Source organism: Tauraco erythrolophus, chromosome Z, assembly GCF_009769465.1.
Source record: "Tauraco erythrolophus isolate bTauEry1 chromosome Z, bTauEry1.pri, whole genome shotgun sequence".
Classification (NCBI taxonomy): Eukaryota; Metazoa; Chordata; class Aves; order Musophagiformes; family Musophagidae; genus Tauraco; species Tauraco erythrolophus.
Window position 1 is genome coordinate 41,929,536 of NC_141496.1, and position 27,670 is coordinate 41,957,205.

At 40.9% G+C, this 27,670-nt stretch overlaps 1 protein-coding gene across 2 annotated transcripts; it reads left to right on the forward strand.

Moving 5' to 3' along the window:
- On the forward strand, positions 1–27,670 carry ZFYVE16 (zinc finger FYVE-type containing 16). 2 transcript variants are annotated; one of them, XM_009986329.2, is made up of 19 exons: positions 1–16; positions 583–751; positions 1,742–1,850; positions 2,790–4,978; positions 7,375–7,471; positions 8,353–8,529; positions 9,354–9,505; positions 12,391–12,772; positions 13,297–13,419; positions 13,513–13,668; positions 14,300–14,524; positions 18,832–18,911; positions 20,795–20,899; positions 21,753–21,903; positions 23,071–23,151; positions 23,711–23,873; positions 24,716–24,821; positions 25,220–25,384; positions 26,337–27,670. In XM_009986329.2, exons 3-19 carry the CDS (start codon positions 1,781–1,783, stop codon positions 26,496–26,498), a joined length of 4,584 nt encoding a protein of 1,527 aa, XP_009984631.2. In that variant the 5' UTR covers positions 1–16; positions 583–751; positions 1,742–1,780; the 3' UTR covers positions 26,499–27,670. The 2 variants fall into 2 exon arrangements, 1 of the variants encoding a protein (XP_009984631.2); XR_015222928.1 differs by lacking the exons at positions 25,220–25,384; positions 26,337–27,670 and adding an exon at positions 23,982–24,214 and having other exon boundaries at positions 24,716–24,745.

The following is a 27,670-nucleotide window of genomic DNA, read 5'->3' on the forward strand; positions in this document are numbered from 1 at the left end:
TGTTGCACAAGTCCAGGTAGATGACATCAGTTGCTCTTTTCTTATCCACCAATGCTGTAACCCCGTCATAGAAGGCCATCAAATTTGTCAGGCACAATTTGCTTTTTTGCTTATGTATGGGCAGAGTGCTGCATAAGTTATGCACGCTATTTTTTTCACCTTTCCTGTACTTTGCAAGTCTCTATTTGAACTGTGTATTTACTTTAAAAAGTGGTCTTGTTGCATGCTTATTAATGTGGTAGTAAGTGAATGCAACTGATACGAGCCATGCAATGAGAGGAACTTTACATTTGAGTGGAGTACGTAAAGCGTGGAATCTGGATGTGTAGTTGCAGTGTGGCCTAAGTGATACGAGAGGATTTAAGTATTTCTTTGTGTGCTAAGCTTTGAGAAGAGACAGTACTAGGTGGTCAAAGTGCATTGAATGGGATAGGGTCTGAAGTCAGCCAATGCAGAGACTAAATGCACTGATAAGAGTAGAAGAAAAACTAAACCACAGGTCTAGTTTCCAGATACTAGACTATGAAGTCCCTTCAGTTTGCTTAAGGGAATTGTAAATAACATCTTGATTATATGTTACAGGTGATAGCACACTATGGCTGTTCAGACATGAAAAAGATGTGGAATTAGAAAGTGCCTCGTGGTGACCAAAAAGGCATAATGTTGAGTGGCTGGAAATCTTCATTAAACAAATGAAATGGAATGTTTTGCGACAGGGAAGGTGATTAACAAGTAGCTTTCTCATGAGTTGGTAAGTCTCTAGAAAAAGATTTAAAAAAAATATTTGGATGTTAGATAAAGTTAATGAGTTAATATTTTTTTGTGTTTTGAGTGGAATAGAGATGGCGAGCTGAATTGCCATGCTGCATGTTTTTTCCCCTGGCTTTGAAGGGGGTTAAAGAGGAGGATTTAAAGGCAGCTCTTTGGTCATGGTGAGGGAGGAGTACTGCCCTCAACATGCTTAAATGCATTGCAGCTCTGTGGTAAGGCGACTGTGTCATACTTCAGTACTTCAACTGGTTATCTGCTTTATAATCCTGATATATTTTGGATTTTTGGCTGTTTTTAGTCTTACCTGCAAAATTTGGTCATAGCTGACAGTAAATTGAGTTGATAGGTTGGATAGCTTGGCAACTAAGGGACTCTTTCTTTAACATGCTCAGTGTTGAACTGGTTGTCAGGTTTGAACTAAAGGCGACTTTTTTGTTGCTGGCATTTCTGCCAACAGAAGGATGCTTTTTGTGCTTCCTATGGCAGTTTAGAGCATGAAATGTCTGATATAGTCATCATTTATTTAAACAATTTACTTGTGTTGTGAGGGTGACGATCGCCTGTTTTGGGTTTTTTTTTGGCCTCTGAACTGCATGGCATAAAATGTATAGGGGGCCAAGCTAGAAGATCCTAGTATCCCCTTCGGTTTTAAACATCCTCGTGTTGTGTTGCCATAGTATGCAATTTCAGTTACATATGCTTTTAATAAGGCAGCCTTGATTTCCTGATTTAAGGTGCGTTTTTGAGTGTATTGTGTGTGGTGTACTGAGTATACTGTAGCATGTATTCAGAGCACATAGAGGCTTACAGTCTGCAGCCCTGTTTGTGCTTCCATTTTATTTACATGGAGTGAGAAGAAAGTGTTATTGACAAGAAAAAAGTATTTCATAGAAGTTGTCTTCCGATAATAACACTTTGACTTCGTAAACAGCAAAATGCTGTGAATGAAATGCTGTATTTTTCTTTTTAGGTTTAAGAAGGCTAATGCTTCACTAGAACCGTAACTAGAATGGACAGTTACTTTAAAGCTGCAGTCTGTGACTTGGACAAACTACTTGATGAATTTGAACAGAATCCAGGTTAGTTCCTTGTCACGGAAGTGCACCAAAACGACTCCACACAGATAATAAATTCTGGCAAACTTTCATTTGTAACTAACACCAAACAGCCAAAACTCAGTTGACAATAGGAGTAACTGAAACACCACTGATAAAATGTAACAAATTACAGGTTCAGTACACCAGTCAAGGATGTTATTCCTATGCCACAATACGAGAGTGGTGACCACAGAGCCTGCACATGCCCACTTGCACAAAAGGGTAAACCTCTCACTCAACGGTACCTGAAAGATAGGACCGCTCACCTGAAGGGGTGTGGGCTCACTCAAGGGCAGATCCAGAAGGAATAATCACTCACTGAAATCAGGGTAAGGGCACTCAGCCCTGGCTAGTTTCCTTGGGTACTGTCCCAATTACAAGGGGAGGGCTTCTGATCACAGACCCACTGCTCTGAGGAGAACCACTCAAAGGGGTTCTCTGATGGGGCCCCCGTTTTATAGCCTGGTTGGATCTGAACTGTGGTTATCTATTGGTGGTGGTCCAGAGGCTGCTCTGGGCTGAAGTGCCCCGTTGGCTGGGGACTGTGTCTGTTGACCAAGGAGTCCCACCTTTCTTATCCCCACTACTGGGGGAGTCCATGCTGGTTGGCACCTGGCCAGAGTGCATAGGTGACAGCGGCCACAGTGTGATGCTAGAGGCACAAAAAGAGCTGTCAGCTGCCATGTTAAAAGCCCTGGCCTGGATTGGCTGGGGAGGGCCGGGCTGGCCCTGCCATGTTTTTGTGCTGCCTTGTTCCCCACCATAATAATATTGATCGAATGACTGTTACTGTGGAGTTTGAAAATAACATATGGTAAATAAAAGCATGTCTTGGTGAATAGATGGGATTTAGAGGGAGAGCACTGTGGAAAGAGAGAGGTTTTATAAGCTTGGCTTTTGATCTCTTTTTCCTTAAAATAGATGAATATGACTGCGTCAGAACGCCTCAAAGTCTACATGACTCGAAACGCCATTCGCTTTCTTTGGTTCTGGATTGCTTACCATATGTATACCCAGCAGCAAAACTGCAAGAGGATGCTAACAGTTGTACTTTGTCAGAAGAAATCTCTCTAGCTAGCCGTGTTGGAACAAGTGAAGCACTTCTGAGATATTCATCACAAAAGGAGAAGAGTGTTGCTGGGCCTGATCTTTTGTCCACTGTGGATGGTGGTTCCTTAAATGAAATTCAGGCTTCAAGCCTGGGAAGGTGTAGTATACCTGTGTGTGATCTTGTTAATGACACAAGTAACTTAATCCGTTCAGTGGCTGCTCCTGAAGATGCTCAAAAGCTGCAGCCAGACAACTTCCAATACAGTCAGGGCTTGATTGGCTTTGGCATATCTTGCATACCTGTTTCTACTTGTGTATCATCAGCTGGTTGCAGTGGTGTTTCAAGTACAGAGCAGAGTGATGGGGACTCAGTGCTACAAGACTCAGGACATCTTGAAACAGAGGAAGCTAATCATTTAGCTTTAAAATCAGACAGTTATGCTGCAGCAAAGGTCTCAGATCCATGTGATGATCAACACAGTACAGAATCTGTAAAGTGCAGTGAAATATTTGATCAGCTTGAACAAACTGCTCGCCTTAATACTGCATGTGTCTCTGTAGCATCACAGAACTTGAATGCGTACAGTCCCAAAGATGAGAAAGCATGTGAAGAATTGCCTTGTGAACCACAAGATGAAAGTGCGTGCTCTGCAGTAAGCAAAGAGATGTATGGAAGAAATGCCGTAGAAGAGGTGGACTTAAATGATGAGAGTAATGTTGAATCCGTGCCTTCGGATCTGCCAAAGAATCCTCAGTTGCATAAAAGCTGTGCAACGTTACCTGGAAATTGTGTTTTACCAGGCTCTTCATGTGAAACAGGAGCTAAAGTAGGATTGGAAAAGAAAATTGTAGGAGAGAATGTAAGTAGTGAAGAATTTAAAAGCAGTGAACTACTACACGATGTTTCAACTTTGTGTATTTCATCTGAGGATGTCCAGACCTCACTGTCCTGTCTTCCGCTTCCTGTATCTATATGTGGTTCATTAGTTGTAACGGAAGAAAAAGTTAATCCTCTACCTCAAAATGAAGTGGTGGAGGTTATTAGTAATACTGTAGCTGTTCATACTAGCAAGTCTAAAACTGATCTGTCCTGTAGGGAATCTTGCAAAAACACTGACTTGTGTGAACAAGAAGGATATATAGCTAAAATCAACGAAGGTATTGTGGAAAAAAGTACAGATGGAGAGAAGTATGATACTGAGAATGTAATTGATGACAGTGATTCTCAGCAAATTGAAGCTTTTGCTTCCACTTTTCTGGATTATGAAGCTGAGCCATATGATATTGATATAGACTCTAATTACAGTGCAAGTATGAGCCCGGTTATGGGTGACTTTACTGTTGGGGAGAATGCTGTTAAAAGTGATACTCTAATAAGTGATGCAGAGCTTGATGATTTCTTGTATAGACAAAGTCTTCAGTCCAATGTGCTGAAGTCTTTAGGCAGTGATAATAACTTAATGGAAGCTGATGCGGATCAAGGGAATTCAACAAATGTGAACAACCTGGATTTCAGTGACCTGGAGGTCACTGAAGAACATCTGCAAGCAAAACTGGAGGAGATAATGAGTGTTAATAGTAATCTTGAAGTATCTCTTGCTGCCAATGAATTGGAATCTGCAACAGAAGAGAGTGTGTCTCATATTGAGGACGTGACTGAGAGTGGTAGTGAAGCACTTGTTGCTGACGTTTGTACTGAAGGTGCAAGACCAAAGCAGTCACTTGGCCTTTCCCAAGGAGCTGTTGGTCAGAAACAACTGAGCAGAACAGATGTACTTGAGAAAGAAAACCAGGAAGCCAATTTTGTTGGCCCAGAAGCTCCCCTCTCAGGCGCCAGCATAAATGTTGGTAAAAATTCTGACCCTGCACACTCTGTGGAGAGCAGCTCTGAAGCTGGAGGAAATCAAACAGCTGAAAATGTAGAATCACTTAAAATACTCGCAACTCTCTCGCAGAAACAACCGTTGTGGGTTCCTGATTCAGAGGCACCCAACTGCATGAACTGCCAAGTCAAGTTCACGTTTACAAAAAGACGACACCACTGTCGTGCGTGTGGAAAGGTAAGTTATTGGAGAGGGGCCTTGAGTTACTGAAAGCAAAGGAATTCTGATTTAGTATTAACCAAAATACAGAAGGGAAAGAATATTGAGAGAATTTTTCTAGGCTGAAAGTATTTTTTTAAAAAATTAAATGAATTTTATTTTTCCTTCATAGAAACTTAAAAGACTGTTGGAAAAGGCTAATATTAGTAAGAATTGTATGACCTTTTTGTGAAAATAATTAAAGAGAAGTATGGACAATATTCTTATTTTATCTTCCCTTACTGGCTAGATGAATGTGTTTTCCATAGAACAAGGAAGATGAGATAGTGGACTACTTCGTAGTAGTCATAGTGAATCAGCTTTGTGCTCAGCTTTTAAATTAAACTTAAGTATTTAAGCTTCCAAAAATTGAAGTAATGATGATGGTTGGAGTTCAGGGAAGTGGTTATACTTGCCATAAAACACTATGTATGAATCTGCAAGGATTGTGTTCTTTCAGGAGCCATAACAGCAGTACCAATGCAAAGGATTAATAGCCTAAATCTCTCCTCCTGTATGTTTAGATCTGTAGTTTTCCAGGGGAATCATCTCAGGGAAAAGTATGCTGCTTTTGTAGGGTGAATGGTACTCACCAACTGAGCAAATAATCTGCAGAACTCTCTTTCAGCCTGTGGTCTTCTGCAGTGAGTAAGTAATATCGAAGCCTGTTCTTAATCCAGAATTCCCTTGTGAGCTACTGTGGTTTACACTTGTACCAGTGCATAAATGGAAATACCAGCAATACTAATGCACTTATTTTTCAATGTTCCTCTGTAAGCTTTATGGATGAGGAGACACAGCAAAGACTAATGTCAATACTTACTAACTTTTTGCATCTCCAGTGTTGAGAGGCGTCTGGAGAGGCTTGGTAGCTGTTTCCCAGGATGCCTCTTCTAGCACTGTGTATTCAAAGCACAGTAACTCTTTATTTCAGCTGCAGTTAGTGCAAACTAAAATGTAGGTCCGAATTTGGGTGCCAAGAAAGTGAACTCATGGTGACAACCTAGAAGTCGTGGAACTTAAATCACTTGACGAAACATCCTGTTGAAGTTTTGTAACAGTTTAAAACACACTTCTTCAGAGTAGGTTTTGTTTCAGTCATAAGACCGACTGACTTCAAGTTCCTCTTTACATTGGCTGTGAAATTTCTTGCACCTTGTGTAGAGATGGGGATAAAAGCCCTGTTTACTACACAGACCTGCTTATAACCATCAGCTGTTAGCGTGTGTTAACAGAAGGCATTTTGGAAGAACAGTGTTCTTTGGGAGAACGAGTGAAGGCAGTAGAGATTATCTAAACTTTATGGATACTGGAGTGCTATGCAGTTGTAACTCAGAGCTTTTCTGCATGTGCAATAGCTTGACTTGCTGCCTTGTAAGACATTTCATCTTTTTAAGGGTAACTGTCTTTAAAAAAACCCAACAAAACATTCCTTGTGAACCTCTTGTGAGTTGTTGTGTTTTCAACCTCTTGCACATAAGGAGAAACTGGTAGGATTTCACAGCTGTCCTGTGGACTATTCTGGAAGATGATTGTATGGTTTTCATGTGATAATACAGCTTTTTTATCAATGAAAACATCAGCACTTGTGAATTCTAGCTTCTGTGCTGGAGGGAAGTGCAAAGTTAGTGGTCCTTGCTTTCTCTACTGTCTGCAACACTTGTGAGGCCAAATAACCTCTCAGTTTCTTTCTGTAGGTGTTTGTCTCTTGTTGTGGTACACTTCCTCTTCCTAGCTCAACCAGAATCAATTTCTTTGCTCAGCATCCTCATTTTTATCATCTTTCCCCTGTTGCATTACCTATCCCCTAGTTTGTCTTGACAGCTTGTCTCCTGTGCAGTAGGATTAAGCTGCCTTCTCTGTTGTGGGTCCCAGTGGCACCAAGTGTAAGACAAGAATACCACTTGCAAAAGATTGTGCTGCTTAGCATTTGGAGCCATACAGAGGATTGTAGCTGATTAGCAATTAGTCTCTGCTGGTTACATTCTTAACATCTTTACTGAGCACGTGCATTTTCGGGTGAGATAAATTACCTGTGACCCTAATGCAGAAGCAGTAGGAATAGCTTCTTTTTTGAGGTCATATTGCACTGATCAGGTATCACTGTTTTTACGGTGACTTTTCCTACTTGGAGTTCGCCTGTAATAACTTATTTTTCTTCTCTGTCACTGCTGTTTTGTTTTTTTTCTCTCCCTTAATGCACTTCGTTTTCCTGGAGGTAATTAAGAATAGCAGAAGACTTTTAGTGTGCCTTCTGCTTATTTACCTCTGAGCAGAGGTAGAAGGCTTCTGTCAGACCAAGGTAATAGGTACTTAATTCAGGAAATTTTGAGGTTTTATTTATAATATTTATTTTATTTGTTTTTCTGGTTCAGGTTTTTTGTGGTGGCTGTTGCAAACGAAAGTGCAAACTACAATACATGGAGAAGGAAGCAAGAGTCTGTACTGGCTGTTATGATGACATTAATAAAGGTAAAAAGGCTTTTTTTTTTTGAGTTGTCGCACTAATGGTTAAAGAAGAAGAGGTGCAGCTTGTATCTCTTTATAGCCTTTGTTCTTTTGGGACATCTTCACTAATTGAATTGGCATATATTTTTCTATTTCTGGGATGGAAGGAGGAAGAGGATAATTATATCTCTTAGTTGGATTTCAGCTCTTATTCTAAACTTTGAGTAGGAAGCTTGTTGTGTTTTATTTAAAAAAAAAGTAGGTTTGAACTATGTAGGACTAAATATACAGTTGCACTATTGGATCATCTGTGGCAGGAAGTTTAGCAAAAGTAATCCTCCCTCCACAGCAGCCTTCAGCATTTTTAAATGCCATACCCCAACTTGTTCTCATATGTTATTTGCCCATTTTATGTAGCTTTTTGTCCTAATGCTTTTACAAGTCACTTAACAGTGCTACACTAACTGAATCATAAGATAACCGTTTCTTAACTGGCAGCTAAGCCTAGATGCTTATGGAAACATCAGGAGAAAATTGGGGTCCTGATTATTAATATTGAAATAGCAAGTTGAAAACATACCAGATTTTTAATATGCCACCTGAATGGAATTGGACTTGATAAATGTGATAGATACATTTACACCAAGGCACAGAGATCCTGTGGTTCCAGGGAGCCACTGCAACAGTAGCCAGAGAGACAAGGAGGTCTGTTTCTGTGTTAGGAATGAACTAGGCAAATGTGCAGGTAGAAAATCAAGAAATCTAAATTTTGTTCTATACAACAGCTTGAATGTTCATTTCTGTAACTAGCTCACTAACTGTGCACTGCTTTTGCAAAAATCGCCACCTATAATACTGAAATTTAATCAATTGTGAGATCTTAAAAACTAACCACATTTGTTTAGCACAGGCATTTGAGAGGATGATGAAGCCAACTGGTCCTGCCCCCAATTCCAGCACGTCTCCTGAATGTCCTTCTGCTGTTCCACCTTTGGAGGCAGCCCAGACACCTGGTAGTGCTAGCTCCCCCTCACCTTCTGCATTGTCACCTATCTCAGTGCTTAAACAACCTGGTAGTGAAGGTATGCTAAATATAGTATAATATATGTCACTTTCCGGATCTGTTTGGAAAGAGTTGTTTATCGCATCATGGATACATATTTGGTAGACTGATTTTTTTTTTAATATTTTTTGTGGGAAATGGAGACTGTGAAGTGAGACACTGGAAAGATACTTTTAGTTCTCAGTTTTGATGCCATGTATGAGCTTGACCAAGTGCATCTTAAGTCTGTTTCTGACATGTGGATGCTTTCTTCGTTGTCCTCTCTGTTTTTATTGCTTTTTTTTTGTGCAGATATTGCTTTCATCATTTTTATATAGCTTAGGAGATCGCTGGCTTGTGTTGCAACTGCCGGTCTTACACTAAAACCAAAAAGTAGTTGTTTCGGGGCAGTTGCTAGGGAGCAGTAGGGATTCATTCTCTGTGTAAACACAAATGATTAGTGGCTAAGTAGTGCCTTTGTTCCACTCTGTGAAATGTCTGACCTTCTTCAATGCAAATACATTTTTAAGCAAAGCGATAAGCTAAACTCTTCAGAGTGTATTTCACCTTTCAGTTGATATGTGTTTCGTACCTTACTACAGAGGGATGATTGAGGAGGTCGCCTTCCTTATATAGGAGTTGACAGATTTAGCTATAGCATGGCAGCTTCCTCTTAAGGTGTGAGATTTTTTTGGCATGTGTTTGCCTGCCTGGAGACTGGCTGATGTCAAACTGTCTACCCGTGCTTGGTTCTAGCGAACAGATTCTCTATACATTTGGGGGAGAAGTGGCTTAATTTTTATCCCTTTCAGCTATTAGAACACTGCCATAATGTGAAGCTGGTGTTTTCTTGTTGTGTCCTAGGGCTGTGCCCCAAAGAACAGAGGAGAGTTTGGTTTGCAGATGGTATTTTGCCAAATGGTGAAGTGGCAGATACAACGAAACTTTCATCTGGAGCGAAGAGATCATCATGGGACTTAAGTCCGGTAAACCCTGCCTTGCCACAGATGCACATGGTATGAATTAAGAAGTGTGTGTAGATGCATGAATTACCTTCTGAAATACCTTTACTTGCTATGCGTGGGGCCCCTTACATACCACAATAAGACTTTTGCTTTACAGCTTTTGGAATCTGAGCCAACATTTGATTCTTTTTCTGGGAGCAGCTGTGAAGTCCTTGGATTAAAATACTCTGCAGACCTTCCTTCAGAGGAAACCGGGTTTATTTTGGGGTGTATGTGAACATCAAAAATGGTATAGCAGAAAATTTTCCAGAACAAGTTTCTACACAGCCTTCGATTAACTACTTCTATGATGGTAACCTCAGCCATAGTTCTGAAACCTGTCATTAACAGCATACTTATAGCAGAAGTTTGGGGTTTTTCCCAGTGGCTTGTTATAGTTTGCCTGATGGATTAGATTAACCAGAAGTTGCTTAGTGCCCTAGAATACTACATTCTAGGATGCAGCAAAATCTAGTTACTGGTGCTAATGGCAAATAATACTGAACTGAGAGGAGGGTTGGCTTTTTTCTAATGGATCATATTCATGGTGTTGAGCTAGTTGCACTTGATGAGAAAAGTCCAAAGAAGTGGTTGTAAGTTTGCTGTGGAAAGATTTGGAGAAATTCCTCAGCTGGAGTGGAGCCTTTTTAAAATAAAACATAGCTTTGAAGTGCTGTCTCAAGTCCTAACAGGAATTCTGTGATTCTAACAGCATTCAAGAGTTTTTAAAACAAATTAGTAAAGCTATCCAGATCATTATTATTTGTCTCTGGAGGATCTGAACAGTTACCAAGTTTATAGCATGTAAATCAGCATTAATTCATGAAGAATGGATAATAGTAAATGTGACTTTGTGTGAGTGAGGAAAGGCTCCAATAAGTTGCAGGTGAATCTGGCTTTCCTAGAAACTGTAGACCTGGGGATCCATTCAGGGTGACAGCAAAAAAGTGTGGTTTTCTTATAGAGATGATTGTGGATCTCGCTTGTATTAGTCTGTAAAGAAGTCAGCAGTGGTAAGGGTAGTGCTGATATTGTTGATGAACCTGGAGTTCTAGAAAAGCTCATCGAGAGCTCTTCAAAAGAAATTGGACATCAGTAAGGTAAACAAAAAAATCTCCTTCATAATTCGTAAAGATAGACCTGAATAGACAGCTTAAGTGATAAAGGGATGAAGGTTTGAGACCCACAGTCCTCCGTCCTGGCCTCTGCGCCGTTCAGCCTACTTGCAGATAATTAAAAAAAGTAAAATTATTCAGACAGTGAAGGCAGGTAGGCTCCTGATATTATTGAACGGAACGCTAAAATGACAGATGCTGTTATGTCCTTAAATGCAGAATAAGGAGTGCATGACTTGGGCTGGGCTATTTAAGGTTTTATTGATTACTGTATCACTTATCTGAAAAGGAGAATTTGCAATCAGTGGTCAACCTGGAGAAAATATTTCATCAGTTGTTAAAAAGAGAAGTCAAAGGGTGGTACGGAATCATACAACAGTTTGGGTTGGAAGGAACCTTTAAAGGTCATCTAGACCCATCTTTCTGCTGTGGGCGAGGACATCTCTCACTAGATGAGGTTGGTCAGAGCCCTGTCCAACCTGACCTTGAATGTTGCCAGGGATGGGGCAAACAGAGATGGTAACAGGGAAAGTGAAGTGGAAAATCATTGTGACAGTAAATGCATCAGGGCTGCTCATAGAGCTTGAATACAGTTAGCAGCTCTTGCTCTACTCAATTTAGTAATAATCAAAAGGTACAACCTATCTGCTGTTTTGGAGAAAGAGTAGGGTATTTTCACTTGCAAAAGATGAGCAATGTCCAAAATTGAAAGCAGCGTAGACATAGTGGATGGGAAACGATTAGTTGATGGTTCTTGTAGGCAGCTTCAGAAGCTCAAACAAGACCACTGTGCTGCAGCTCTGAAGCAACAGATGACTTTACTGGGTAACGCAATCCTGAATATGCTGCCACAGGATGCTCTGCAAGTCAAACACAGAAAGTGATATGAAACACCAGCAAGGAAATTTGTGGGAAAGAAGTCTATTAGAGGCCAATTTAGTCATGTTTTGTCTGAGTGTTTGTGGGGTGTTATTCTTGGAGTTGGTGTCTTGTCTGCTTTTTCTGATACATGTGCTGTCTAAACAGAGGATTTACTGGAAGCTGGTGGCATCCCAGGAGAACTAGTACAGAGCAAGCATAGAGTTGTGAGGTTTTTATCTTGTGCCATGCAAAGTCTTCCCTGTTGAGATAGGGTGTAAGTCTGACATACTGGAAAGATGGCAGCACACTTCTTGGTTTGTTTTTTTCCTATGAGAGCTCCTGTCCTAATGTGTCTATGCTCATAGCTTGTCATACCTGTTTCACTGGCGGAGCAGCATAGGTTTGACTCTGAACTAGAAATCAATCAGACTGTGAAAAGCTAAACTCGGCTATCAGGAGATAGTGTAGAAATAGAAATACACTTGCAGGGCTGAACTGCTGATCCTCATGATGCAAATGGCAATGTTGACAATGTTCAGTAGCTGCGAGTGGGAAACAGTAATACTGAACAGATTCCTGGAGGGGCACTTGGTTTGTTGTTGATTGTGTTACATCTGACTGTTGTGTGCTAAAACGACTAATGTGCAGCGCTCTGACAGGAACTTTGTTACCTGACAAATAAATGAATGGTGAATCTTCACCTAAAATAGGGACTAATGTAACCTTTAAAGACAGAAGGGGGGGAAAAAAAGAAAGGAAGATCCAGGAAAAGTTTGGTGGCTTTCTTCTAGTTCAGAGGAAATGCATTCTCAATATTTGGGATAGATCTCTTTCTCTTTTTGCCTCTAGAATGCTAGTAATGAAATTTGACTTGTTGTGAGACAAGAAGGTAGATGTTTGTTTTTTTTCTGCACTTCATAGGCTGCAGACGCTGAGGAAGATGACATATTAACTGATGTAAATCCACAACCTAAGGAAGAAATTGGTGGTGTTAGAAGAATGGAGGAAGTAGGCCCTTCTGTTTCTTCAGATGATGTGCCGCAGGCCGTTCCAGGCCAGCGTGAGGTGGTACCTAGTTATAAATCTGTAACTCTAGAGACGAAAGAGTGTTCTCCTGCAGCAGAAGTGGAGAAGACTGGTTCCAGTTCGGTTGAGCAGACTACAAGTGATGATATGCCTGTTAGTCCTTCAAGTTACAGAGCACTATGTGGTGTTGAAAACTGTGTTCGTGAAGGGATCAGCCTTGTTCCTGATGGTGATAAACTGCCACCACTTTTGCTTGCAGTGGGTGAAAAAGGAAAAGGTAAAATTTGAGAAAATTGTTAATATTTAATCACTTGATGTGAGATTTCTAAATAGGAACTTGTGTGCCTGTATGATTTGTCTTCTAATACAGTTCTAATCTCTGATTTATTTGCTGCTCATTGGATTGCTGGATAATTGCAGATGTGTTAAGAATATCAGTTATTTTATTGAAAGAATACTTCATTACTTCGATTTGTTACGGTAGTAACTGCACTCACGGGTGGTAACTAACAGTACCAGTACCTGGATGAAGAGACAGCATGCACGAGTTGTCAGTAATTACCAAATGAATGGTAGCCCTAGTTTGTACCTTTGTTCCAAGTTACTGCCTTAGTTTTCGATGTTCCTTGAATCTCAGAGTAAGCTATTGATTGGCTGATCTAAGCTATTCTAAGTTAGGAGAAGAGTTGCCACCCTCTTAAAAGAGGAGGGTGGGACGGTCTTTCATATGCTCCGATCTGTAATTCTTGTTTTAGGTCGTTGGCTGACCTGTTGAACTAAGTCACTTGTTAATTTGTTTAGATCCTCTAGTGGAAGAACATCCATCTCACCAACAGGTCACTTCGCTTCTTGTGGAAGGCGATCCTAATCCATTAACTTTTATCCTGAATGCAAACTTGCTTGTGAATGTCAAGCTAGTAACTTGTAAGTAGTGCCCGTTTTCTTTTCTGTTAAATCCAGCTTTCTTTTTTGACTTGAAAACAGTGTTTACTGTGGTCTCTTTCTTTTTCGTTAAAGATTCTTCTGAAAAGTGTTGGTATTTCTCAACAAACGGACTACATGGTTTGGGTCAGGCAGAAATTGTCCTTCTGTTGCAGCGTTTGCCAGATGAAGAGATTTTTCCTAGTGAAATATTCAGATTCTTTATTGACATCTACAAGAATGCAATGAAAGGTATTGAAGTTTCATGAGTAGCTTTTTACTTTACAATATCTTGTTGCTGATCTTTCAAGCTGGAAGCTGATATATAATTTCTTTTGAAGTATATTTAGGTATCTAATGATTCTGTTGAGGAACCCTCCAGTGTCAGTCTTGGGTTCTAAATAAACAAGAGGAAGAAAAGACTTCTAAATTTCTCTGTTTCATATACTTCTGTAAACATCCTGCATACAGTTTTTTCCTTGTTCTTCGGTCGTATTGTGTTGGAGAGCCTGGGTTTAAGTCCTTGAGTCTGTGGTTTAGGGCATCTGGAACTTCATTTGTAGAAGAACCATAATTCCCTTAACATCTGTAAATATTTGAGATCTGTTAATCCAAGTTCATCAATTGGTGTGTGCCAGAACATTGTACACTTGAGAGATTTTGATATTTGTTTGGAAAAACCTAGTTTGATATTCCGGCTCATTTAGTTGATAAATATAGAGCACTTAGTCTACAGGTGTAGATGTCTGTCTGGCTTTCAGGAAGATGTGAGAAATACTGTATGGCTTATGAGTCTGCGGGAGACTACTGGTTAGGTAGTTTTCTTGACACTAACGTATTGCTTCTCCAGATGTGCAAGGGCTCTCTGTCTCTCTTCCTACAGGCAGGTTAATAAGAAACATGGAAAACATTACTTTTACTGAAGACTTTCTCAGTAACAAAGAGCATGGAGGATTTCTGTTTGTTTCCCCAACTTTTCAGAAACTTGATGATCAAATTCTACCAGATAACCCTTTTCTGTGTGGCATTCTTATCCATAAACTGGAAATACCCTGGGCAAAAGTTTTTCCAATCCGTTTAATGTTGAGATTGGGAGCAGAATATGGAGGTAAGTTTTAACCCTTTAAAGAGCTGTCTAAATGGAAAATTCCCTTTGGAAAAGAGAAGTTTTTTAGATAAGCACGATATTTAAAATCATCTTTGCAGTATTTTATATTACACTCGTGGGAGACTGAAGTTTTGTACATTGGAAGCCATCTGTTGAGGCATTGGGAATTTACGTGGTGCTGTTAGACTCCCTAGATTATTTTTTTCCCCCCTTTCTTAGCTGATGAGAAAACTGAGAAACCAAACCTGAGGGTAGTAAACCATCAAAATGCCTGACTTTTGTCCTAGGAGAAAGGTTTGGAGGAAACTTCACAAGCCCGATCTACTGACAAAGTAGTTTTTTGAATTAAATGACTGAAAATGCATATATTGGCAAAATATTACGGCTTCATAAAGTAGATAACGATCTTCGTTACTTAGCAGGATAACTTCCTAATGAAGACATTTGAAATCTCTAGGCTTATAAAAATCATATCATAGAATGGCATAGGCTGGAAGGGACCTCAGAGATCATCTAATCCAACCTCCCTGTCATGGGCAGCGACGCCTCTCAACTAGACCAGGCTACTCAAGACACCATCCAACCTGGCCTTGAACACCTCCCGGGAGGGGGCATCCACAACTTCTCTGGGCAATTTATTCCAAAGTCTTACCACTGAAGAATTTCTTCCTAAGATCTAATCTAAATCTGTTCTCCTTCAACTTAAACCCATTTCCCCTTGTCCTATCAGTGGACACTCTTGTAAAAAGTCCCTCCCCAGCCTTCCTGTAAGTTCCCTTCAGGTATTGGAAGGCAGCTATTAGGTCCCCCCGAAGTCTTCTCTTTTCAAGGCTGAACAATCCCAGCTCCCGCAACCTGTCCTTGTAGCAGAGGTGCTCCAGCCCCTGGATCATCTTTGTGGCCCTCCTCTGAACACGCTCCAACAAATCTACGTCTCTCTTATGGTGGGGACACCAGAACTGGACGCAGTATTCGAGGTGGGATCTCACAAGAGCAGAGTAGAGGGGGAGAATCACCTCTCTTGACCTACTGACCACGCTTCTCTTGATACATCCCAGGATGTGGTTGGCCTTCTGGGCCGCATGAGCGCACTGCCGGCTCATGTTGAGCTTCTCATCTATAAACACTCCGAAATCCTTCTCTTCAGGGCTACTCTCAACTCACTCTGTGCCCAGTTTGTATTTGTGCCTAGGATTGGCCTGACCCAGGTGAAGGACCTTGCATTTTGACTTGTTGAAGCTCATGCAGTTAGCACTGGCCCAATTTTCAAGCCTATCAAGGTCCCTCTGGATGGCATCTCTTCCCTCAAGTGAGTCCACGGCACCACACAACTTGGTGTCATCGGCAAACTTACTGAGGGTGCACTCAATGCCGTCATCCATGTCGCTGACAAAGATGTTGAACAGCACTGGACCCAGAACAGACCCCTGAGGGACAGCGCTTGACACTGGTCTCCATGTAGACATCGCACCATTGACCACAACTCTTTGAGTGCGACCATCCAGCCAGTTCTTTATCCACCGAGTGGTCAAATCCGTGTCTCTCCATTTTAGAGACAAGGATGTCATGTGGGACAGTGTCAAACGCCTTGCGCAAGTCCAGGAAAACTACATCCGTTGCTTTACCCATGTCAACCAGCGCTGTAGCTTTGTTGTAGAAGGCCACTAAATTAGTCAGGCACGACTTGCCCCTAGTGAAGCCATGTTGGCTGTCACCAACCACTTGGTTATTTTTTACGTGCCATAGTACAGCCACCAGGAGAATCTGTTCCATGATTTTACCTGGCACAGAGGTAAGGCTGACTGGTCTGTAGTTTCCCGGGTTGTCCTTGGTCCCTTTTTTAAAGATGGGGGTTACGTTTGCCCTTTTCCAGTCTGTAGGAACCTCACCAGACTGCCAGGACTTCTCAAATATGATGGCTAGTGGCCTAGCAACTTCAGCCGCCAGTTCCTTCAGGACCCGTGGATGTATCTCATCAGGTCCCATGGACTTGTGCACCTTCAGGTTCTCTAGGTGTTCCCGGACCTGATCTACTCCTACCCTGGGCAGTTCTTTGCTCTCCCAGACCCAGCCAGCATCCTCTGTAATTTGGGTGGTGTGGTTCGAGTGGTTGGCAGTGAAGACTGAGGCAAAAAAGTTGTTGAAAATTTCAGCCTTCTCCATGTCGTCAGCAACCAGGTCAGTTGTATCCTTCCGGAGAGGGCCCATATTCTCTCTCGTTTTTCTTTTTTTCTCTCACATACCTATAAAATCCTTTTCTGTTATTTCTAATATCACTGGCCAGATTTGACTCCGTCAGGGCCTTAGCTTTTCTAACCTAGTCTCTGAGTACATGAGCAACTTCCTTGTAATCATCCCAGGTTACCAGTCCCTGCTTCCATGCTTTGTGTATTCCCATTTTGTATTTGATTTTAGCCAGGAGTTCTTTGTTTATCCATATAGGTCTCCTGGTGTTTTTGCCTGATTTTTTCCTTTTAGGGATGCAGTGCCTTTGAACTTGGAGGAGATGATCCTTGAAAGTCAACCAGCAATCTTGGGCTCCCAGTCCTTCCAGGGCTTTATCCCATGGCACACTACCAAGGAGGTTCCTGAAGTGGCGAAAGTCAGTTCTTCTGAAATTGAGGGTTTCAAGCTTGCTGAGCTTCCCCCTCTTAGCTGCCCTTAGGATCTCAAACTCCACCGTCTCATGGTCACTGCAGCCAAGGCTACCCATGAGTTCAACATTACCTACCAGCCCTTCCCTACTGACGAGAACGAGGTCTAACATGGCACCTCTCCTCGTTGGTTCCTCCATCACTTGGATAAGGAAGTTATCGTTAATGCATTCCAGGAATCCCCTGGATTGCTTGTTCCCCACCATGTTGTTTTTCCAACTGATGTCGGTGTGGTTAAAAACCCCCATGAGGACCAGGGCTTGTGAACGAGCAGCAACTCCTATCTGCCTATGTAGGGCCTCATCCACTTGGTCCTCCTGATGCAGGAGGCATTCTTTCAAATGCAGGAGGCATTCTTTCAAAGTGAGGCGGGTGGAGAGGATGTAAACGCACACCACCACAAGTTGTGCAGTGTCACAACGTCCATGTGGGAATTACCTTCCGCAGTCTGTTGAGGGCAACTGTGAATGTTTTCTGCTCTGCCGGTGAGACGGTCATTGGCTCTGCTCCAGGCGCACCAAAGGAAGGCGTTTACGCAGATTCCCACTGCCTTGAAGAACAGTTAAAGCTAGCTTGAGCAAGACCTGAAAGTAGATACTGTCCTAAATGCCTTCTAGAGTTGCTTCTCTACTGGCTTGAGTAATGCAGACATTTAATTTAGCGATACAGGTGCTGTTTTGTTTCCTGTTGCACTGCTGCTTATGGTTTAGAGAGCAGGGGTTCAGCTAAGGTGCAGCATGCTGCAGTTGCTTAAGTGGAGTGAATTTCAAAAACGCCTCATACACAACTTTCCTGACCCGAATGCGTTTTTGACAGATAAGCCTACCATCCTAGAAGCTGCGTGTCTGTAAATATGCATCACTCGCTTATTTATGGATTTTGTGAGTCAATAGCAGACTTCTACTGCGCAGGTGTTCACAAGGGTGGTAGCTTCTTTGTCATTCTTCTCTCTCTTACCAAACTACTTGTCCTCTTTTTCTGTTTTTTTTCCCCACCGATTTCGCGTCTTTGGCTATGTTACTTTGTTTTCAGATGACTTCATATTGTGGTCTGTGGTCTTCTGCATCTCTTTGCCTTCCCTAGTGTCCATTGGCGTGTGTTTCCCATTGCAGCCACAGGACTCTAAAGTGTGTTACTTGGAAGCATGTATGAACATCCTCACTTGCTCTCTTCTTGCTTAGCAATACTACTTGGTACTTCACTTTGTATGACAGCATTAACATAGAAACAGGTGTTAACCTGTGTGGTATTCTTACTCCAGCAACTCCTAAGCTTTGCAACCTCTCCCACAGCTGGTGACCCAAAGACTGAACCCAGGAGGTTTCTGTCTGTATGACCTAGCGCAAGAAACATGGCTGACAAAGCATAGGAAAGCAGCAACAAGTCTCTGCCACAGAATTACTGCCACTAGGAGAGTGACTCCATGCGGTGACACTGCAGTAGGATTTCACTGTGGATGGGGAAACCACACAGTGGTGTGGAGGACAGCTCATGACAGAGAATCAGAAGGCGGTCTCTAGTTCCTTTGCCTGCTTAGATGTTGAGATGAAGAAACATGGGCTATAGATGAAAATAAAAAGAAATTCTTGGATTAGCAAGTCTTACATTTTTCGATAGGTAAACATGACCTTTTCTTTCCTTCCCCCACCCCAGCGTATCCGACGCCTGTGGTAAGTTTCCGGCACCGGAAGCCACTCTTTGGAGAGAGAGGGTGCACAATTACGAACCTGCTTGTGAGTAAATGTTTTCTCTTCCCTTCTTGTTTTACTGTTGATGATGTAAAACACCCTAAAAACTCTGATTCTTGAAAGCAGAGTTGTTTTTGGTGAAGGGCTAGTATTTTTTGTTCTTCATACCCTCCTTGAGACTTTCTTAACAAAGAGTATCAGTAGGTGAGTTAGGAAAGTTCTCTTTCACGTTAGATTGCTACGTGTTAGTTAGTTCTGGGAGCAAGAAAGGCTCTAACTGAATGAGAAAACTGTTAACTTTACAGCGAAGCTGGTAGTAATCGTTGCTCAGTTGCCCTTCTCTCTTTGAGCATTGGTGTGGTTCAGGAATTCTAGTCTTCAATTTGACAGCTTTTGAATCTGAAGAAAAGAGGTGACAGGCAGATGGTGTGGTCTAACTGAATTTATGCCATTCAGAAAGGAGGATGTTTTTCCTCTGTTACTCAAGTAACCTCCTTTAAACTTCAGTAAGCCTGCTTTCCTGACCAGTAACCTTCTTCTGGTACTTACACAGAACTTAGCCTTAATGCTGTGATGAAAAGTGCTGTAAGGTTGGGGAGAGAATTGCACATGTTGTGAAGGTGATCACTAAATCCTCTCTTAAGAGTCTAGAGACTGTTATAGCTGAGGTGAAACTGCAGTCTTTGGCCCCTCATCCCTTTTTGCTGCTCCTGATGTCCATGTCAGTACATAAGGAAGGATCAAGCAGCGGAGTGTCACCATCTGAAAAATAGGGTGTTTCTTCTTAACGGAGGAATCTGACATTTAAATTCCAGGAGCCAGCTGGCTGCCTGATTGGGGAAGTGCCAGTACCAACGGGGAATGGGATCTCCAGACTTTGAGGAATCTTAATGTTGTTCTGCTGATGAAGGGGGTATCTATGGCGTTTGTTTTCAGCCAGATTCAGCCGACTCTGACTCTCCTTCATAACTGTGTTTGCGGTGTCAGCGTGAAGCAGGCACTGGGAATATGTGCTCCCTGGCAGGACTAGCTCTTTGGATGGAGCAGGCGTTTTGATCGTTGTGAGATGACTGCAAAGTGTTCTCTTGGTGTTATGTGTTTAACTCCACGTGCTGCAAATCCTCAGCCAAAGACCATAGAGAATCTAGTACCAGGCGAGTGACTGAAGTAGTGGTAAATGATGAAGGCAAAGGGCATCTGTGATGTATGTCCTTAACACTGTTAAAACAATGCCAGCTCAACTGAAACTTGCAATGCAGTGCAGCATGTTTGTAAGTAGCCTTCTCGCTACAGCTGTGCTGGTTGAGGAAGATGCTGATGATGGCTCAGCTGGTGACAAGAATCTGCTCTACCCTTTCTTGAGCTGAGTTAATAAAGGTGAATGGGACCATTGTACACCTAATGTTGTTCTTCTGGAATAAAACAGAAGAGAAAAAATTTGCAGAAGTGGCTGAGATGGTGGGTGATAACTTCTGTCAGAGAAAGGTGTAAGAAACAGTACGGTATTCAAGTTATAACTCCAGAAGTGAGAGCTGTAGGGGACCGGGTATGAGCCTGGAAGCAAGCTCGTCTAGATGGTGGCTTCCACGCTTTGCTTTTTGGTCAGAGAGGGAGGGTGTGGAAGTGTTTTGTGATCTAAAGCACTGTTAAGATCCTGATGTGCATCAAGTACCCATAGTCTAAAGAACCCACTGATAAATACTTGGAGCTACCTTGTCAGTGCTATGTTTGTTTATATATTCACTGAGGTACCCTTCACATACATCACGGTAGGACAACAGTTCTCACTGAGTTTTTAGCCACCCTTAATGTTGTTACTCTTTAGAAGTCTTCAAGAGGTATGTAGAGTGCTGTATCTAGCTAATAGTTGTTGTCAAAGATAAGAAAATGATAATTGTCTGCCAATGTAAAAACTTTGTCTCTTCTAGGACCTTAGAAATTATCAGTATTCTTTGCATACCATAGACGACCTGTTTGTTCATGTGGAAATGGGTAGAAGCTGTATTGAAATACCCCTAAGGAAGTATAATGAGGTGAGTAAAACCATCATGATTAGCTTTCGAATCCAAACTGCTGTACTCTTTATTTTTCATGTAATAGCAGTCACATCTTTAACATGAGCTCTTTAAAAACCACCATCTCCTCCTTTTAATTTTTTTTTAGAGGCTGTAATGTTTTTATTCTGTAATCAGTTTGCAGGCAGTTCTGCAAGTGAATTCTCCACTTGATAGCAGCTCTGAAGATTACTTATCTGTGGAGTAGCCTCAGTCTCTTTAAACTGATAAGAGCATATTCTGGGGTGAGAGGGAGGGTAGGAAGTTATCCTAATGCACATTTCCTGTTCCTGGATGCATTGGAAGGTGGATAATGATGAGTGAAAAGTTGAGCTTTGGGGTAACTGTTAGATGCTGAAAAACCAGCGGCTTCTTCAGAATTTTTTAGCAAGTATTTTCAAGGATTCTCTCTTACACATCTCCTGATGGTAGTGTTTTCCTTAAAAACTTAAAAAATATCTTTCTTGCCAGTGTAGTTTTTATTACAATTTGTTTACTTAAGATTTAACCATAAAAAAAAACTGAATGGTAAACTGCACGAGGCTTAATGCATATTTTAGCCTGAAGACCAACAAAACCTCTGCAACTCTGATATTCTGCATTGTCCAGAGGTACTCATGTTTGCTCGTCTCTCTCTACTGAAGTGGTATTTTTGATCATGTGTGGTCTTCCTCCAGCTAATCATGGGAAATTATGTTGTTCCAACCCTCTGGAATTGGCTAAATGAATAATTCTCAGGATTTGTTCTGAGAGCTGGATTTTTTGTCTTGTATTTAAAAAGAGTACTGTGTAATGAGATTTGTCAGTTTAATGACAAATTTTGTATTGACAGGTCATGAAGGTGATAAATTCTTCTAATGAACATGTAATACGTATTGGAGCAAGTTTTAATACTGAAGCAGATTCTCACTTAGTGTGTGTGCAGAATAAGCATGGCTTGTATCACACACAAGCAATCAGTGCTACTGGACATCCTAGAAAAGGTAAGCTGTCTGGTTTGGCTTGTGGAGAAACATCACATTTCTAGAGTGGAAGTGTAAGTTCCCTTGTAGGCTGTAAGAAAAATATGTATTCCCAGTAAGTTATCAAGACAAAAAGTTCAGCATTCAAGCAGCAAAGTAATTTAATAAAATTAAATGTCGCTGCTTTATATCAATGCTTAGGTAGCTTTTACAAATATTATATTAAATGGAGATCAATACTTTTTTTCCTCTTTGTTTCCAGAATTTTATTAATACAGCTTACATTTTCAGTCATAATCAGAGTCGTCACATATTTCATAATCTCTGTTTACTATTAATGCGTATTGGGCAATACAGTTACATGTGTAAACAAATAGTCTCTATAAGTGAACATGTGGAAATTTGGTCACAGTGGGTACCTCTCTACAACAGGCAGCAAACTGATAGGACCACCTATACAGAGAAGAGTGCAGAGGCACCTTTTAGGTTTTGAAAGTAATGCAGCTGTGCAACATGGCAGTGCCTCTGGGCTGATGAGTCAGTCGCGCTTGCCAACAAGGCCCAGTAGTTGGGGGGAAATTCCAGATTGATATGGCTGTCCTCTTACCATCTCTGTTTTCCACTTGCAATGTTCTGTGCGTCATGAGGCACAGCTACTCAGCGTGTTTCTGTTGGAAGTGCTGTGTGTCACTAACAAATTTATGCAAATTGTAGCATGGAAATTCACTTATGTCACCTTTTCTTTCAATTGCTTTTAGTACTGCTGAAAATCTAAACTCAGGAGTATCTTCTGTAAATGAATTAAATCTAGAAGTTGAGTGGCATGGCTGTTTGAAAGGAGGGAAAAAAAAAAGGAGAACTCCACAGCATTTTTTCTTTAGCCATGTCTCCTCTTCGTGTATAGAGCTTTTTTGGCTTGCCTGTGTTGACTTGTCACCAATATCTTACGTGCACTCCCAAAATCAGTTAACAAAGCGGATGTTTTTGCAAAGGCCAGATGGGAAAAAATTCTTCTTTCTTTGTAGAGTTATGTTTCGTATCATCCTGTCAGTAAGGGATCTCTACTGGCACTTTTCAGTATGGTAGTACCTTTTTGCCTGCCTTTTCAAAAAGACACACAAGTTAAGTGTCAGTAATGATGAACTTGAGTGATATGAAGTGATATTCACTGTGTCTTCTGTTTTGTAGTCACAGGTGCAAGTTTTGTGGTGTTTAAGGGAGCCTTAAAAACATCATCAGGATTTTTAGCTAAATCCAGTATAATTGAAGGTAGGAATTTTGTCGCATGTGATTTCTTCTTAAGAGAACTTTTTAAAAAAATAAAGAAAAATAGTAGCAGTCTTGTTCGAGATCTTTATTCCTCTGTAAGCTAAACTTTTTCTCTTCAAGATTTTTATCTTTGTAGAAAACCTGTTGCAAAGAAATGCTGTTTATAAAATAGATGCTAGTTCACCTCCTTGTTTTAAAACATACTAAGGTTTAACTCTTTGCTTTAGTCAATGCAAGTCTTTCCTTTATAGCTGCGTGTATCTGGAACTATTTCCACTGCTGTAGTGATGAAATAGAGATATTGACATAGAAATGCAAGAAACTTCTAAGATTAGTCCAAGATTGACCTTTTAGGCTTACTTCTATTGACAGATTTTCATGACTTCCTCTTTCATGTAACATTTAATGCTGTAGTTGGGGGATGGAGTCCGTTTGACATGCATTTATTAACAAGCTGTAGGAAAGGCCTGATCCCACTATAATTTAAGCCAAGATTCTACTAAAAAGCTATGCTCCTCTTACTGTAGATAAGTTGGAATTTTAACTGTTTTTCTTCTAGATGGACTACTGGTAGAAATAACGCCAGAAATGATGGAAAGCCTACGTCAGGCGTTAAGAGACAAGAGGGACTTTAAAATCACTTGTGGCAAAACGGATACAGGAGACATAAAAGAATATGTCGATGTTTGCTGGGTACAAAAGGAAGAAAAAACAAACAAAGGGTAAATATATTACCAAAGCAAAGAATCTTAGAGAATTCTTTTTCCTAATTTTCGAATAGCCACCTTTAATTTCTTGAAACTAATCTATGGGTTTATTTTTTTTGAAAGAAAAGTACTTGATACTAAAACCTGAAAGGGGATAGAACCGTAAACTACCTGCAGTCCTCTAGATGTCACCAACAGCAGTTTTGCTTGCTGTGCACCAAAATGAATGGAGTTTTCTCTGTTTGGGAGATTGTCAGGAAAAGCGTGTGAACCGTCAGTGTCCTATGAAAGCTCTCTATCAAATCAGTCAGTAGGCTGTGTGAGGATGCAGCCAATCTCCTCAAGCTTCCTTGTTGGTAAGGCTTGAAAGTGCATAGAACTGCCCTTGGCCATTGACTGCTTGGAATGCCAGTGTTCAACAAAGCAAAAGGAGATGTAAGAGATCTTTATTTGATGTGATTTGAATGCTTGCTTATGTAGCTTCAAACTTCTAATTATACCTCGCTAACTCAAAACTTTTCTCATCCAAAGTTGTTTCTCAGGCCATGGCCTTGACTTGGTACGCCTTTTTCTGTGGCTTCCTTGACCAATTAGAACAAACAGTGGCTTTACCTAAGGGAGTTTATAGCTTCTTAGACCTGTAAGGTTATGTTTTTATGGAGTAAGCGTTGTTTGTTCCCTACTTAGGATATTTCTTTTTGTAGCCTCTGTTTCCATGATGCGAGTCCTGTATTACCTTTTGTTGTCAAACTGCTTAAATAGTCCTTAAGGATGGCTGAAGGTTGTTTCATGCAAGTTATTCAATCTAAATCCTAAAATGGTGTTTCGATTATTAACCGCACTCTTATCTTCCATAGAATTTTAAGCCCAGTTGATGGAAAACCGATGGAAGGAACTCAGAGGGATAAAGTCCCACAAGGGAGAGACTTCAAAAGAGAAGGAAAAGTCATGAAGTGTAACGAAGTTAGTAAACGACATTGCTCTTAGTCTTTTTGCTGCTTTAGTAGTAAAGGGTTCATGCTAAGTGATCCTGCAAAAGAAACGAACTTATTTGATCTATAGCTGTACTGATAGGCAGAATGGCCTCCGTAGCTCTTTGATAAGCTTACATACTTTTCATTCTTCTCCTCTGAAAAAGACTAAAAGTCTGTTAGCATTGATAACTCTAGAAATATATAATGCAGATATTCTCATAGTCGCTTAAGTATTTGAATTGAATAGATGAAATACTAGAACACTTTGCCAGCAAACAAGCATTATAGCTTGCTCTGTTCTGCATTATATGTATGCTGAATTACTCTTTTCCTTACCTTGTAATATAACCACGCTGCTGACTGTCCTGATCCTTTCTGTAATTTCAGGTATACTATTTTCTAAAGGACCATGAACTAGCCAGTCCTGTTCCTCGCCAGTTTGCTGAAGAGACTGCTATTGCCTGCAGTACCGCTCTTTGCCCATTCCTTAAAACTTTGAAAACAAATGGGATGAATAAGATAGGCCTAAGAGTTTCTATTGACTCGGATATGGTAATCTTTCAACTTTTATTGCAGACACTCCATTTCAACTGAAACCTCTTTCTTGTAAAGACCTTGGATCTCTGTGAATGTTTTTAGTTTTTTGCCCTACCCTAGATTCAGACTGAGGATGAAATTTCCTGCAGAAGCTGTCTAAATTGACCAGTTTTTCTTGAAAGGAGTAGCCCTGTTTTCTTATTCTGCCCACATTCCCTGATAGATGCTTGCAGTAAGCTATCAATTTTTCCCTAGTTGTAACTCTCTGGCACTCATCTGCCTCCAAGATGAGTCAATTTAGAGAATCACAGAGCTAATTTTCTGATACTTTTCTTCCAGTATGTAGTCTTCTGCTGGTTTTGCTCCTTGAGGTAGTTTGGCAAGGGACATTTGCACCAGAATCCATACAGCATTCCAGGACAGGTCTGCCCAGCTGAGAATGCAGGAGAGGGAAGGCAAGGCTATCACAGCATTCCAGGACAGGTCTGCCCAGCTGAGAATGCAGGAGAGGGAAGGCAAGGCTATCCAGCATGTGATGCCCCTCAAGAGGTTACAAAACTGGAGAACAATTCCGTCCCTTGCCTCTGAAGGTGTTGTGTTATGCTTCCTGATCTTTTTGGAGAGAAGCTGGAAACACAGTTCTGAAAATCTAGTTTTCAGGAGTATATTAAATCTAACAGTAACTGTGATACTAGCATATGTCTGAGGGCGATCTGATTATCAGACTGAAGCAGTCTGGGAGGTAGAGGATGTATGGCCCTCTAAAGGCAGGACGAATGTTGCATGCGTCTCAATGGCAAGCCTCATCAGTCATGATTGACCTCAAAACCCATCCAGTTGCCAGTGTTTTGAGTGTTATTTTGTCACTTTGTGCTAGCTGAAATACTCTTGTACCAAGATACGACCCTTTCGCCTTGTCGTGCTAATACAAAAAGTGTTCATATCACCATTAATGTTTTCCTTCTAGGTTGAGTACTTAGCTGGATCTGGAGGTCACCTTCTTCCACCGAACTATCTGCATGAATTGGACAGTGCTCTGATTCCTGTGATTCATCGTGGAATGTCAGATGCTACAAGTCTACCACTGAAAATGGAATTAATATTTTTCATTATAGAACATCTGTTTTGATGAGGCTGATTACAGGCAACATACTGATTCACTAGGTCTGAACACCAAAGGTATAATGCTACAAACACTAAAAACGTTAAAGTTTCTAAACCTGTTATGTCCTAACAGATTTTCAGGCTGCTTTTTGAAGCCCTCAAATCCTCTCTGGTTACTTTAGCACAAAAGATGTCCCTAAAGTTCTGGAAGTTTTTGCTTAATTACAGGTGCAGAAGAGGGCAGGTTGTGTTACCTCTTTACACAGTTTTAGCATTTACTGTATGTAGTGTCACTTTAAGCCATACTATCTTGCTCTTAACCTCTGAGAAATACGTTACTAAAAATTGCTATGGTTAGGACTAATCTCTGCAGCATTTGATTTCCATGTGCCAGTGGGCTGAACAGCGAAGTAGAAGCTGGCACAAAACTGTTTTCTTGCCCTTTGGGCTTCAAATATGAGATTTGTAGCTGACTTCAAACTTCACGTGTCCGTGCAAAATACGAGTGTGCACCTTCTGACGCTCGTTTATGGTCACGTGAGGAAGAATTTTGCGGGTATGTTTAGGAAGACTTTGTAGTTGAAGTCCTTAACATTAGGATATTCTGCTGGTGCTTCGGGAACATAGGCTCTGAATTAATTTTTTTACAGCGTAACTGATTTCTTTCTTGTATTTATAAGGATTTATCTAATTCAAATGGATGCTATTTTTATAAATACTGCTAATTTTTTCTTTACTCTGTGCTCGGAAGTCCTGATAGAATTTGACCTATCAAGGATTAGTGAACAACCAGATTACCTTTGATGTAATCTACATTTAGCAATAAGCCAGACAGCAGTTTACCATCTCTTTTCTGTTCCTGTCCACTGCTTTTGCCACCTCTTAGCAGCCATCTTTCCTTTCAGGAAGAATTGATGTGTCAAGTGTGAATTTTCAACAACAGCATGATTTTTAGTATACCTGAGGTTCTTGTATAGTACGTATTTTTGATACCGAGTCATTAAGGTCTAGTTACACATTTGTGACGCATGTGATTTGTACTGAAGTTCATGAAACCAGAACTGGGGTTTGCTAACTGTCACACCACAGTTTATCAAGAACAGAACCAAAACTAAATATAGACAAGGTCTACACTGTTTTCAGTAAAAATGCTCGTACAATTTTGACAAGACTATTAAAACTTTGATGCCTTCTTGA

What these genes read in the sequence shown, in the direction of transcription:
- ZFYVE16 (XM_009986329.2), top strand. Translation starts at nt 1,781, where the DNA reads ATGGACAGTTACTTTAAAGCTGCAGTCTGTGACTTGGACAAACTACTT. An exon ending in GAATGTCAAGCTAGTAACTT is followed by an intron (nt 13,420 to 13,512) that starts GTAAGTAGTGCC and finishes TTTTCGTTAAAG; the next exon opens with ATTCTTCTGAAAAGTGTTGG. An exon ending in CTACAAGAATGCAATGAAAG is followed by an intron (nt 13,669 to 14,299) that starts GTATTGAAGTTT and finishes CTCTTCCTACAG; the next exon opens with GCAGGTTAATAAGAAACATG.